The 15,536-nt window shown below is 35.6% G+C and overlaps 1 protein-coding gene across 3 annotated transcripts in view; it reads left to right on the top strand.

Moving 5' to 3' along the window:
* Positions 1–15,536, top strand: part of LOC103062694 (serine/threonine-protein kinase TNNI3K) — a 234,248-nt gene that overhangs the window by 32,831 nt on the left and 185,881 nt on the right. For 2 of the 3 annotated variants that reach the window (XM_088154189.1, XM_088154188.1), the window contains exons 1-2: positions 3,201–3,321; positions 3,810–3,918. In XM_088154189.1, the coding sequence (XP_088010315.1) occupies positions 3,282–3,321; positions 3,810–3,918 (149 nt within the window). In that variant the 5' untranslated portion in view covers positions 3,201–3,281. Of the gene's footprint in view, positions 1–3,200; positions 3,322–3,809; positions 3,919–15,536 lie in introns of those variants that run through there. The other variant, XM_088154191.1, reaches the window with a different exon arrangement.

Genomic DNA, 15,536 nt, shown 5'->3' with positions numbered 1-15,536 from the left:
AAAATCAATAATATAAATATATATATTTCTGAGTTGCTATCTTGCATCTCATTCCAGTTGGTGGAATAAACACCACAAGCCAAAAGCCCCTGCATTAGATAGTAAGAAAGAACAGTTGTTTGCTGAAACTTTTATTTACATTATTTTTTCAAGTTATACACGCACATACACACACAAAGATGAGAAGGTGAGAACCTCTGCACTAAACCAAATAAAATATGCTTATCTGAAGCAGTTCTCTTATCTCCTCAACCATAATTCTTATATCAAAGACTGACCTCCTCCACTACCAAGCCATACAAAGAATACTATTTTCTAATATTCTATTAATTGGAATCGATAGATTTAATACAAAAGAAGTCATGCAAGGTGGGTTTTCAGGGAGAGGGTAGCTGGAGAAAACATTCTGGTACCTACAGTTTTCCACAGCAAAGCAAATAAAGTCTTTGTGTAAAGAGATAGAAGTGGATCTTAATCTCCCAATGTAATGAATTTCAAAAAAATTTGAAAACAAAATTAAGCAACATCTTAATTTATATCTAAAAGTAATTGCACTTTGATAGCACATTATACTGTACTTTGTTAGATGAGAAGTAGGAATCATTGGGTTACATTCAATCTAAGAGTGGGATGGAATGATGCTTTAAAAAAAAGTCAAGCAAATCTTGACAAATCACAAAAGAGCAAGAGTATGTTGGTCTTTGAGAATGCACTTTTAATATTTTGTTTTATTCTGTGGTTTTTATTGATTATTCTGTTCTTGATAACATACACTGCATACATACATGTGCCAAATAGGGTGGCTATAAAAATTGATTAAATAAATAAATAATTAGTCTCCCCACTTTCCTTTTTTCTCCCTTCTTTGGGTATTTTGGATTACATCATACAAAGTTTTGCAATTAGCTGAGCTAATATACAAAGTTAAGAAAAGGGAAGGGATAAGAAGTGTGGCCAAAGGATATTTCACATTAGAATAGATTGAGGGGAAAGGACAGTTCTTTGAAGAGAAGAAGTTATGCATTATGAAATAATCAAATGGGTGAATTATTTTAATCTGGGCAATCTGTTTAATTGATTACTGACATAATCATAGTCATGTAAAGCCACAGCAGAGATTAAGATCACTTCTCAACAGAGAACTCTCTTCTCTTCTCTTCTCTTCTCTTCTCTTCTCTTCTCTTCTCTTCTCTTCTCTTCTCTTCTCTTCTCTTCTCTTCTCTTCCCTTCCCTTCCCTTCCCTTCCCTTCCCACCACTTTTCCACACAAAGCCATTGTGAAGTGTTATTCAAAGCCTCCCCATTATTTTCTTAAACTTTAGAGCAAGTAAGAAAAAAATGAATTGCTCTTCTTGTAGTACTGATTCCTTGTATTACAGGGGAGGAGGGATAGGTTGTAGCTTCTGTTTTGATATTTAAACAAATGTTAAAAGGCTAAATTTCTTTCAGAGTGCATCTTGGGTTTTTATCCCAGTGAGATTACAGCAAGACAAATGCTAGCCACAAGCAAGAGCAAGCTAGCATTTATTCTTTCTTTCTCCTCAAAAATCGGTGTGATTGGGGATTGTACTTCCTTTTTTAAACATAAGAGGTTTGTTTAACCTTTAAAAGGCTTCTTTCCTATAAGACACGGGCTTGATCATATAACATATGGTGTGTGTTTTTTTTCTTTCATGCAATAGTTCTACTATAATTACCACTGGAAAGCAGGAGTGGTTTTTGTGCAACTAATAGTGGAAATGAGTGAAAGGGGCTAAGGTTTGTATGCTTGTCTATTCATAAGAAGAGCAATATTCCAAAAACAGAACAGAATTTGATGTATGTGTGTTGGGGGGCCGGGGGGAGAAGCAAGCTGGCAAAAGAAACATGCAATCTGAAAATGGGCTGGATCTGGGTGGTGCTGCAGAGAAAAGAATTTCAGGAAAAAAAATCTCACAATGCCTTCCTATGGAGCAGTTAGGCAATGGTTGTGAATGTTACCAACTCCTTTCTTCTAAGCCCCTCCCTCTTGTCCATCACATGACCTAGAATGGCAGTAATTTTAAGAACATCCTTTCCATACCTTGATGTTCTTTCTAGCTAAACATCTTGTTTGAAGGAAAATAGATAACAGGGATCTCTGTTTCTCGGTTAGGAAAAAAATGTGAGGCCTGAAAATTTACCTGTCAAGGTTAGTAAAATAGAGTTTTTATCTCTAGGCTCCATCACAGTTTGTCCACCTCTAGTCCACTTTGAGCCTGGCTGGGCAACCTACAAGGTCTTAGATTTACAGGGTGCACCAAATCTGATCAGGATTTGCTAAATCTCCTTAGCAGACCGAGAAAGTTGAAGGTAAGTTTTCTCTCAGGAACATGATATTTAGAAGACTGGAAGAATGACCTAATGTTTTGACATTTGATGGTTTCATGAAAGCATCCCTATTCAGGGTTGGCCTCAGAGTGTGGTCAAAAAGTTAAGATGGTGGCCATGACAGTATGATCAATGCACACATTAAAACACACACAGACACACAGGTGGAGCTTCAATCACGCTGTTGCAACTGCCATCTTGACTTTTTTAAACACTCCCTACAAACACCCTTGTCCACATTCATAATGTTATTATCAAGAGTGTTTATATCAGGCTAAGGAGAAGTGAAATTTACTGTATTGATAAAGGCAATTAAAACTCTCTTCCTTGAAATTAGGTGGCTGAAAAACAGTGGTTAGGGAAAACCCAAGCATGAATTAGTTATGACCAAACTTACATTTTTTTATAAGATAATGCAGAGCAAATACTTTATTGTTCAAAGGTTAGTGTATTTCTCTCCACTTTGCTTTGCACTTGACTCCCTTTGCTGAATTTTAGGGATCTAATTAAAAAAAAAAAAAAATCATCAAGCCTGAAATTTATCTCCTCCTGGCTTCGCTTATGTACTGAATTTGTGAAAGTTGTTTAGCCATATATTTCCATTTCTGATTAGAAGCTGATTCATATTGGCAGATGTATGCATTTAATAGAGACATAAAGATAGTGATTTCAGCACAGTGGTATATTTCATCAGTATGAATAAATACCTTTTTATTGTTTTGCTCGATACTTGATAGTGTATTCCCTGCTTTCCTCTGTGCCATTGTTACATGACATTCCGTTTGGCACTCAGTTTATTTTTAGGCACAAGACTATCAAAGTGTTTTTTTTTTTTTTTTCCTTTTCCCTTAGTGGGATTGTCAGTGATCTTGAAAAGGAGTCACATTACGTAGCACAAGAACGTTCTTGAAACAAAGAAGAAATATTGAACAAATGGGAAACTATAAATCTAGACCAACCCAAACTTGTACTGGTAATGTCTTTTGCTTTTTTTAAAAAAAGAAATATGAATGTATTATCAATAATTCATTTTAATTTGCTCCCTGGTTCAAATACCAGGTATTTATTGTTGATAGTCCAGTTGAAGAATGGCATGACTGAGAAATAGGTTTTCCTTTCAACTGAAAGGATGGCAGAGTCGGGACTGTACTGATTTAACTGAGATGTTATATAAGCCAAGCTATACAAAAAATCAAAATTTTAAAAATTTATACTTTGTGCTTTCCATATTTATATAAACTTATAATTATCTAGAATAATATATCATTATATAATAAAATATTTCTTTATAAAATACAATTGTTTGAATAAACAAGAATTAACACATATTTCTGAGATGGAAGAGAAAACTACGACATATTTAGAAGTGATCAACCAGGGATTTTCAATATAAAAATGTGATTTTCAGATACCCAAAGGTACTTAAGTCAAGATATGTGTAACTTTCTCTTTTAATTGTAGATGAATGGAAGAAAAAAATTAGTGAAGCATATGCTATAATCATTGAACGATTAGAAGATGACCTGTTAATCAAAGAAAAGGAGCTTACGGAGCTGAAGCACGTCTTCAGGTAAACAGTTCTCTGAATGTTATTTATTAAACTGTTTAAGAACAACATTGAACCAGATTTGTTTTTAACTTCCATTGTCACATATTGTTAGGATTAAGGAGGCCATTAAAGTACTCTAAGAAAGCAGAACTAGACAAAGAAAACAGAATCTAATGAAGAGTTTGTTTGTTTATATTTAACTGTACCTCAGACTACAAATACCATAACAATAGTGAGCAATATTTGATATGTATTCACCAAATCTATACACACACACACACACACACACTCATTTATTTGCAACCATAGGTTTTAGCAAAATTTGTTTAAAATTACAACAATCCGTATCAGTTCAATACATCCCCTCTAATATTAACAGCACTATTTGTCAACATTTGCTTTCGTATCTTCCTTGCAGCCATTGCAAACAATGCAACTTGTTTTGTTACATGTTCATCTACATCAGTGACAGAAAATAGATTTTTTCTTCTAGACTGATTCAGTTGGATTAGTAAAGGCATGATAAATCTAGCTCTAGGTTCCTGATATAATTTGCAGTGTAATAAGTAATGGATCAGATCTTCCATGTGTGAGTTATTACAAATACATAAACGGTGTGTAGTTGGTAATTCTTTATATCCTCCATCTAAATAGGCTGTTGGCATTGTTTGAAAATGGAATTCTGTGAAAGATTGTCTCAGGGAATGGAATGTAAGAGACTGTAAATAATATAACATTCCTTGTCCATCTTTAAAAGATCAATACCACTTGGCCAACTTAAGCTTATATACCTGCTCTCTATCTTGTCTAAAATCTTTAAAAAATAAGTAGTCCTTCAATAGTGTATGATAATTTATGTCATTCATCACTTCCTGATCTAACCATAATTGTGAAAATAGTTTTAGACAAAAATATGCCCATCTATTATTGTTAAATTGTTTGTGGAGGCATTTTTTTGCCAAATAAGCATTGAGCATAAGGACTAGTCTCCTATAATATAAGATTATTGCTTTCTTTACCATTATATTAATTGATGGAAGGCCCATTTCTAATCTCAACATTGCTGCTGATATACATGTAAGGCTAAGACTGATCTCACAAATTTATTCTGAACCACTTCTAATTCTTCTAGTTTACTGAACCCCCAAATTGGGGTTCCATATATCAACTGTGAGATTGTTTTTCCCTGGAAGATCTTAAGCTCAGGTTGTACTAACCATCCTCCTTTTGAGTAGAAGGAGGAGCAAATGGCTCTCATTGATCTCATGACATTTGTTCTCATTGATGCTATATGTGTTTTCCATGATAGTGTTTCAGTAAACCGAATACCCAAGTACTTAAATGACCTCACTTGTTCTATTGCCTTACCATCTAATGTCCATCTATGTCTCTTTGGTCTTTTGGCAAATGCTACTACCCTGGTTTTTGGAATAATTTATCTGTAAGTATTCTTTCCTAGAATAAATGACAAATTCTGTCAGGATTCTTCTCATTCCAATTAATGTCGTCAATATGAGTACCATATCATCTGCATACAGTAATATAGAGACCTTTCTACTTCCAATTGATGGAGCATAAAAGGAAGGATTATTAAGGTCTTCTACAATGTTGTTTATGTAAAAATTAAAGAGGAAGGGGGGCAGTATACAGCCCTGGTGGACACCTTTTGTGGTTTTAATCTGCTTTGTTAGGGAGCTGCTCTGGTTTATCCAAACTTGCATGTAAGTGTCTTCATATAATCTATATATTAGGTAAAGTAATCCTCTATCTATATTAGTAGCTAAAAACTTCTCCCATAATTTTCCTCTATTTATTGTATCAAAGGCAGATGATAAGTCAATAAATGCTGCATACAGGCATTTTGAGGGGCCATTCATTGATTTGTGAATCAGGTATTGTAAAGTGAAACACTGATCTATAGTACTATGGCCCTTTCTGAAGCCTGCCTGTTCTTCTGCTATAATCTGCCTCATAACTGCCCAATCAATCTGTTTAAAAGATACCTTGTATATAACTTACATCCTATGTCAATGAGACTTATAGGGCAAAAGTTAGCACAGTTTGTGAAATCCCCCTTTTTAAATATTGGGGATTACTACACTGTTTTTCCAACCTACAGGGATTTGCCCAGTGCCATTGATATAAGTAAACAAGGAGGTGAACATAGGAGCCCACCAATCAGGAAATGCCTTGAAAATTTCTGGTGGTAACTTATCCTCTGGCAAGGCTTTGCCAGCTGTCTGTTGTGAAATGTTTTTTTTAACTTCTGCAGCAGTTTCTGGGGGCCATTTTATTTATCTGTATCCATTAACTGTTGGTTTGATATTCTAATAGCCTCAAATTTATTTTTAAAATAAGCTATCCAAACTTCAAGTGAAGTCTGTGCTTCTGTTATTACTTTTATTTCTCTCTGGCCTTGGGAAACTAGTTCCCAGAATTTTGTATCACTGTTTTGTAAACATAATAATAATTCTTGCCACCTAGTCAGTGCTTAATATTTTCGGCATTTATCCCTCACTGTTGCTACCCTATCAAGTGATTTCTCCTTCTTAATTTGTCTGATTAATCTAGGGAATTCCTTTCTTTCATGTCTACATTCATGGTTAAACCACAAAATTCTGGTTTCATTTTTGCTTGCCATGGTTTACACACCAGATGTTTAAAATTGCCAACCACATCCTCATATATGATATTTGCATTTTCAGGTTTTTGAATAAGTATGACCCTCTGTTGCAGCATTGTTGGACTATATAGTGCTGATCTTACAGCTTTGGCCAAGGGGGGTGTCCACTTTAATTGTTTCTGATTCTTTATAGCATCTTCTATATTGTGACTCTCTTGTGCTATGTTATTTCCACATATCCACATTAGGTCCAGGGCAAGTAGTAAGTAATCACTCTCTGGTCTATCTATAATATCAAAACACTGTACTAATGGAATCAATGAGGGCAATATGAATATATAATCAACAACAGCTCCCCCTCTGTAGCTAACTGATGTATAAGAACCCCTAGATTGATCCCATTGTGATCCATGTAAACTGACCATTTGTAATTTATACATCAATTTAAGTAGTTCTAGACTGTGATTATTCTGGATCTTATTGTGTGATATATGACCCAGAGGGAAAATTACCTCCATTTCAAAAAAGCCTTTATCCTTTAAGTTCAATATTTCCAAACCTGGACCAATTCTAGCATTAAAATACCCACAAATAATTAAATCTACACTTGTGGGATGATGTAACATATCAACTAATGGCTGTTCCAGGTTATCCCAATTAACCTGTTTTCTGAGTGGCACATAAATGTTAACACATATTAACATTCTCCCTTTAAACTTCAGCCTCAGTATTTGAATTTCATCTATATCATAATTTCCAGGATTAATTACTTCTATTCTCACATCAAGATGTACTGCAATTAGGCTCATTAAACCCCTTTTAGCACGTCCCATCTTTTGGTTCCTCTTGGCCCATTTATAAAAACACATATAGCCAAGTAATGCTATCACATTATTTCTCACCAATCAGTTTTCTTGGAAAAAAATCATATCATAATCTTTTAGAAAATGAAAAAAATCCCCATCTATACCTTTACCCACCCACCCAGCACATTTAATTGTAGATGTCTTCATGTTAGTTCTTTGTCAGCTCTGTTGATTAACCTCATTTTGGATTTGGCTCTGATGATTATTTTGTCTACTTTTCTTGCAAAGTTGTTCTTGTGTTGAACTATGACATATCTTTTGGCCTCTGGTCCTTTCTTTCTTTGAAGTATTTGAATCATCCTCTGGCTATTTCACTTATTCTATTTAGTTTTAAATTCCTTGAGTATCTTTGTAAACGCAATTATTTTTAACCCCAGGGATATTTTGTGTGAACTTGTATATTGCATCCAGGGCTTCCTTGAAGGGTCTCAAGTTCGATTCTAGTTGCTTTGCTCCGTGCACTTCTGCAGTTGTCTTGTAAACTCCTGCACTATTTATCTTCATTGTCTTATCCATCTCAGCTGGCAATGGATTTCATGATGCTCTGTGAATCATGATTATGTTCAATTGTATAACTATGTTCATTAACAGTGCATGTTGCTTTGCCAGGGCACTATCTTTTGGTAACACACGTGTTATTCTGAGGTTTATTTCGGCACTACTTAAGCTTTTCCCCCGTTCTGTTCTTTTCTTAGCCAGGTTGTTATATTCAATATCCTCCACTTGTGATATACACTTTCTCTCCTCTTTCACACAGATATTTCTCTCTCGCACATTCATACATCATTTTTGGCTTTTTCTCCTTTGCACACTCATACACATACAGATGTGGGATTTGGGACTGCACAGGATTATTTTGTTAGTCAATACAGTGTTCTGTAGTGTCTTTGGCTTTTAGATGTCCCATAGATGCCATAGTAAATGGTGGAAAGTCATATCCCCTTAGTTTTGTTTCTGGAGAGCTTGTCCACCTAGTGATATTGCTCATATAAGGTTAAGGGGGTTAAATTTTCTGGGCAGAATAATAACTTCAGCTGGTTCCTCTTCATATCATGTAAGTTTCACTCTAATTATAACTGTGAGGCATCTGAGTTTTCTATATTCCATTTTCCTCAAAATAAGAAACCTCCTTTTCATATTGTTTGCAATTTATATTTTATTCAGGTTTTGGTTGATGATCTATTTGTGAATTTGAATAGTGAGAAATGCGGTGTATTTACATGCAAGTCCATGGAACACGACGCTTCAGCATACAACTAAATGCTGCATATTGAATGGGAAGGGACCTTAGAGAGTAAATTAATTAGTTTGACTTTTGCTATGACCTGAGCTGTCTTCATTGTGTGTATTTGTGGATTATTTTTGGCAGGAAATCTATGCTACTCATCTGCAGGAAATGATTGGATGTGCTGGGTGGTAGCAGTAACTTCTAGTGCAGTCTTTCAAAACATTGTATAATAATTCTGAAGCTTAAATTATATGTACACCTACCTATCAACCTGGGTCATCATATTTTGGTGAGAGGAACTGTTGTGCTGTCGAGCCTCATGCTTCCCATTTTCTTTTGGTTTTCCTGAGGCTGCATAAAGTGCACCAGTATAGTTCGATTAAAACAACAAGGGGGTACTAAAAACAATGAAAGTTTGTTTTAGTTTCACTGTTTTACAGAAGATGCTACTTGGGTGTCAGAATACCAAGTGCCAAATGTGGACATTCCTGCTTGCAGCTCTGTAGAAAGGACCACCATGTTTCTATAAAATGACAGTGTAGTGCAGGGAGGAGGATAGAACGGAGCATGGTTTGGCCTTATTCTGTGCATGAAAGGGATGTTCATGTTCAGGAAGGCAAATATTGGACTTTGGTTATAGGCAGCCCCTGAGTAGCATCTTCCATCTTTGCAATGTGTTTGTGCATTCTGAAGTATATTGTTGGAATGTATCTAAAGTGCTACATAGTGCTAAGGGGAACCCTTATGCACTCACTTGGATTAAGTTTTGTTGAACTCAGTGGGGCTTAATGTCGACAGATCTAGATTTGTGCTGTAATTTCATTGTGGCCAGTGGCTGGATTGCAGGATTGCAATTATTTGAAATATGTTCAGTTAAGCTCAGTGATTAGGAAGTTAAATTCTGTTGAAAGATGCATCGTTTCAAGGGTAGAGAGAGAATATGTATACAGTAACCAATATTAATCCCAAAAGCAGATAGCAAAAAGTTGCAAGCAAACACCCCCCTCCAGCATACAGCTTGAATTTTGTTTCTGAATCCTAAAAGAAGGGAATACATCCAGCAAACAAGACATTTATAAGCGAGTCTGAAGCAGGATTTGACATCTCAGGAGCACTTTTCCCTAAATCTAGATTGAGAAATACTTCTAAATAATGAAAGCTGACTGAAGATGCTTCACTATAACTATCTTATTTGTATACAACAAAATAAAACATGCCACTTTCATTACAAAGACAAATCAGGGCCAATTTCTGATCCAATATCATTTATTTGTATTTATTATTTATTATTAACACTTCTGTGCCACTCCATTCCAGAGATCCTTGAGAATTTGATTAGAAATTCTAATTTTGAGAATTTGAGGATCAGTGCAAAGATATGATGATGATGATGATGATGATGATAACAGAATCATAACTATTATCTTTTGACCATATCAATTCATCCAGTCCATTTACCAATGTCTTTACTGGTAATAGTAGAAATCATTTAAATACACCTTCAACCTTCAATGCTGTTGTTTGTTTATTTTAAGAAAACTCCTCAAGTAATAGCTGGGGTAGGAAATATTTTAATCAGGGGGAAATATTTTAATCAAGTATTAATCAAGATAAGCTTGAATGAATTAAGAAACTCATATATAAATGAAAAATGAGATTTTCTATGCAATTGAACAATAATTTTGTAGGAAAAAGGCAGTGGAGAATGAAATCTATAAGAATTTTTTAAAGTGATAATATAATATATAGCTTTGTAGTACAACAATATGCTAAAAAAGTTTCCATTTAGCAAATGCAGCCAAAGTAATCATTTTAGTGTGTTAGTCATACTGACACTGCCTCCAGAACTGTCATGCTTACAATCTCATTTGTATCCAACCCATTTTTGTATGCTCAGCTTTTCTTAAGATATGAGAGCAGGGTCCAACGGAAGCAAGATCAAATGTTAGTCTTTAATTTGAATAAAATTCTGAAGGTTTCACAATCTCATCATTTCTCATTGTGTTTTCCTAGTTGCTACAAGTTTATTGTGCCCACAGTGGGAGTGAGGGTGAAGAAATGAGGTAGCCGACACAACAGAACTGGATGAGTAAAATAATCCAGGCTATAACTTTAGTAATAATGGATGACATGTAAGGGCAAGGGCACAGACCTTTTCTTGCCAAGTAGGAAATGCTGAGTAGGCATTACCTGAATTTTACTTTATTTATTAGTGGACTCTAAGTCACCTTGCAGAACATAAAACCTTCACAAAGCAATTCTATTCTTCTTCTTCTTACGTTCAATGGTCTATGAATGCATGGATTCCACTGTCATCCCAACCAAAACATCATGTGACTCCAGCCCTCATTATTTGGGGAATGGAAGGAAGGAAAAGAAAGAGAAAGAAAAAAGAAAAAAAAGTTTTCAAAATATTTTAACTTTATTAAATATCATCACAGATTTATAAACAATGTACTGATTGTAATCAGTATATTTTAAGAATTGCTATTTTTAGGCCTATACAAATTGGCCATAATCCTCCTTGAAGCATGATCTCAATACAACTGTTGGTTCATTCTAATTTGAGATGGTACTTCAGCTTGGAAAATCAAGGCATTCCATGTTGATATTTCAAACTTGATACATAAATCAACTTATATATTTAAAATATGCTGACTTGCTAATATATGCCCATACATCCCTTTAATTGTCAGCATCAAAGGAGAAAGAACATTCCTAAACTTCAGGTGGGAAGATATATAACCTTGCATAGGGATGATACAAAACACCAGCCTCATCTTATTTATATAGTCATAGAATAAACTAAGAAGAAGCTTTCATTCTGGTTATCCCAGGAAATCATTACACAACTGATGACCAATCACTGGTCTAAACTAAGGTAACTATATAGCCTATATTCTGAAATCTAGACCAGCATTCAAAATTTAAAAAGAAGAAAATTTAAATACTTTTTGAAGCAGTGATGAAGTTTTAGGCTGAATAGCCATGATCTACTTTTCCTTTGTTCTGACATTTTTTCCAGCAGCTGGTAGCTGAACCTTCAAAGGCAGGGTAAGCTGCTCTCAACAGCTCATAGACAACTAAACTGGGCTGACTGGGCTCTTGTATTTGAACCTGGCAAGCTGATCTCTAATTGGTCCATGTCATGGGAGTCCAAGACAGCTGGTTCCTGATTGGTTCCATGTCCAATTAGTCCATGTTGAAGAATTCCAAGAGTACTGGTTTCTGATTGGTCTGTCTTTGAACCAGGCTGCTGGTTGGTTCCTTGTGTAGGTAAATTTCTGATTGGTTTATTCTGGAGAATTCCAAGACAGTTAGTTCCTGATTGGACTGTTTTTGAGCCAGGATACTTCTAGGTGTTCTTTCTGGTAAGGTTACTGCAGATTCTTTTTTATTAGATAAGAGCTATTAAAATTAGTGTGGTGTAAAGCTGGAATCCATGCTTTATTGATTTTCAAACTCTCCTCCTTTCTGTTGAAATTGTTGGAATGTTTATAAATCTCAATAGCCTCTCTGTGGAGTTGCACGTGGTAGTTTGATATGGCTGCCAGTACCTGTGTGTCTTGGAATTGGACTTTGCATTCGATATAAAGCAGAGCATATTCTGCTACTGCTGATTTTTCAGGTTGTCCTAGGCAATAATACCCTTTATGTAATGTTATGTTTTTGTTTTAATTGTTCTTATTACAGGGTATATTGCCTAGAGTCTGAATTATTGGTTTGGTTTATAAATACTGTGAATACATAAATAAATAGACAAACCCAAATGTTCATTAAGGAATTGGAATGTATTATTTTGATCAAATTTACGTTTTGGGCAACTTTGCCACCTCTGTTGAATGTAAAGCTAGTCGGAACACAGGAAGGGCAAGGTCAGGCTTATGAAATTAGAGGTAACCAAGATTAATTCTGAAATTCAGTATCCTCTGCTTACTGATGGCGATACTGGTTGGGAATTCTGGAAGTAGTGTGTAGTAGTAGTTAAGGAGTTACATTAGCACTAGGGCGACCCAAGTTCAAATCCACTGTCAACCATGGAAATTCTCTGGTGAATTTGGCCCAATCATTCTCCCTCAACTCAACCAACCCCACAGGGTTGTTGCAGTAGGAAAAATGGGAAGAAGGAGTACTGCGTATGCTGCTGTAGAGAACCACAAAGATAACCTTGGAAAAACTATGCAATGGCAGTTAGCAAAACATGACTTAAACCCAGGACAGGAAGAAAACGTTAGAAAGAAACTCAAAGTAGCTGTGCCTCAATTCTCTTGTATATAAGAGAGAGGGAAGGAAAATGCTGTCAGGCTTTCAAGATTCTGTTACTATAGCCTATATCAATAAACTAGAGTTCCAGTATTACTTGTGGAGTCTGTTTCCTGACCTGGCCTGCCTCCAAGGGCTGACGGCTGCCTTGAGTTCCTGAAGGGCAGGAAGGATAGAAATCTAACAAACAAAGGTTGGTTTAAGATGTTCATTTCTCCTCTTCGTCTGAGATATTGTGACTTCCTAAGGGGTCCATATGAAGAGAAGACTGAGAAAACTGGAAACAGCCACATCCACAGCAAACTGCAATAATGTCAAAATGACAATATGAAACATCATCACCAAATGCCACCATTATGTACTCACATCTTGACATCTGATGCAAGTTGCAAATTGCATCACTTGTGTGATGATGTCGTCACACCCATTTTGTCATTTGCACACGTACACATGCACACACCCCTATGCAGTAAGGAGGGAGAGATGTATGAGGTTTTCATTGTATTGCAAAGAACAATTGAAAACTTCAACCACCAAGAGCTGTTTTCAGTTGGGATGGGATACCAATGAGATATATAAATACATAAATAATACACAAGCCACTCTCTGCAAACACAGAGGGACTGACAGAGATGCATCATAATGCAGGAATAAATGAGTGACTATATTTCGCATATAATCAGGGCTGGTTTGTTTTAAGATAAGAACTTTAAGGGCATCATAGACTCAGCACTCATACTCAGATATAGACTGACTTCTACCACATTCATGCAGTTAATTTGCTGAGTGTGTAAGATGAATATAAATTTGCCAAATGTTCCACCCATCTCTCCTCTCCGTCTCATCTGCCTGTTAATACTGAACATTGCCTCTGCCTAACCATGGCACAGGCACGCTCTGGAAATCTTTTATCTGCTGTCCCCCCACATTTCTTTCATCAACCCGTGAGTGAGACAGCCTTGTTCTTGGCTGTAACAGTGTTGAAGGGGTGTTTCCTCCCTTATTTGGACATCGTCCTAAGGCAGCCTCAAGGTGTATAAAATCTATTAGGCTTTGCCATCCATTACATTGGAGGGGGTTGGCAGTGACTAGGAGGAAACACAACAGAAGGAAGGCAGGATCAGTCCCAGGGAGAGGAAATTTCATGCCACTATTGGCTTCGGCTTACTCAAATAGTCCTGGATAGGCCTTCAAATCAGCACTGGAGAAAGTCTCTCAGATAGAAATCATTGATCACAAACCACCTTCCTTTCTTTTTCTAATTACGGTGTACCTTTTAAGATAACGCTGTTGAATATTCAGAAAAGTAATCAGATGCTTAAGGAGAGAATATTTAAAACAAACATACACCCACAAATGCATTGGTAAATTGGTTGTGTTTTTATTTCTTATGTAAGAAAGAAGAGAAGGAAGAGAAAGAAGAAATTGGTTCAGAACTTTTCCACAACTTGTTTGCCAATTGATGAAGTAATTTGGGACACATTGCAAACCATAGCAGCTTTGTAATCCAGTTTTTGAATACATTTTGAAACTTGATATTCTAATAAAACCTCATCATTATTTTAATTATTGTTTCTTTTTCTGTAACAATGCAGTCCTAAATCAATTGAAAATAAGGATGGGAGGGAATGTCCAGTGAAAATACCGATAAATATAAAAAGCACTACTTACATGTATTTACTAATTAAGGATCTTGGTGAAGTTCAGTTTATATATTGTGTTTGTGCTAGTTTTCCTAACTATATTTTCATTAATGAATTCTGTTTTGTTCCTCTGACATACAATAGTAAAAGGAGGTCAATGAGTACAGTTAATGAATCATAAAACTGCAGATTCTGTAACAATTTTAGTCTAGCCTGCATTTTTGCTAAAACATGTGTGTAACAGGTACAAATGCTGCAGATCAGTTTTTAATAAGATCATGTACCTATATATCCTACGTGAAGATCATGATATTAGAAGTGCATTACTAATAATGACTTCATTTTAATTATTCACTTCATCCACAAACTTCTTTAGGAAGCACCATGAAATCCTTAGGCTATATTAAAATATACCATTTCAATAGCAGTAGAGGAAAATTAAAAGATGAATTGAGCTTAGAATTTTCTAATACATCACTAATATTCAGTGGCTGTAGAAATTGCCAGCACAGTTGTATGGTGCAATTGTATAGAAAGTGAGGGAAAAAATTGGAGAAAATAGCACATCTCTCTTAAGGTTGGATATTGTTTAAAATGAAACTCTTTTAATTATGCCTATAAAATGGAATCTTCAGAGTAATAGTAAATTGCAATGAAATGTCTACAAATGTTTCTAGATACGATTTTTTAAAAAATCAACCTTTTCATAAGCAAGCTGCAAAATAATGTTATAATTTTTTAAAAGCATTCTTTGATCCATATTTTCCTTGATATGAGATATTAAGGTTTTAAGGCAGTCAGGCAGTAACATGGGTTAGCTACACAGAAGGAAGAAAAGAAGCACTTCTCAGAGTAAAGGAAGGAACCCCATCTGAGGGAAAAGCTGCAGATTGGGCAAAGGTGTCTCTTAGGATGCTCATATTTCACCTGATCATTGCCTTTCTGTCCTGGGAGAAGTGTGGGTCAGGGTTCCTGGCACCAGAACTTTAAAGTATTCCCTACTGACATCCGCAACA

The sequence above is a fragment of the Python bivittatus genome, unplaced genomic scaffold (genome assembly GCF_059951505.1).
Source record: "Python bivittatus isolate LINGU-HERP-01145 unplaced genomic scaffold, Pbiv_v1 ctg000700_np1212, whole genome shotgun sequence".
NCBI classification, from domain to species: domain Eukaryota; kingdom Metazoa; phylum Chordata; class Lepidosauria; order Squamata; family Pythonidae; genus Python; species Python bivittatus.
The sequence above is the reverse complement of the archived record's forward strand: the minus strand, read 5'-3'. Positions and strand labels throughout refer to the sequence as shown.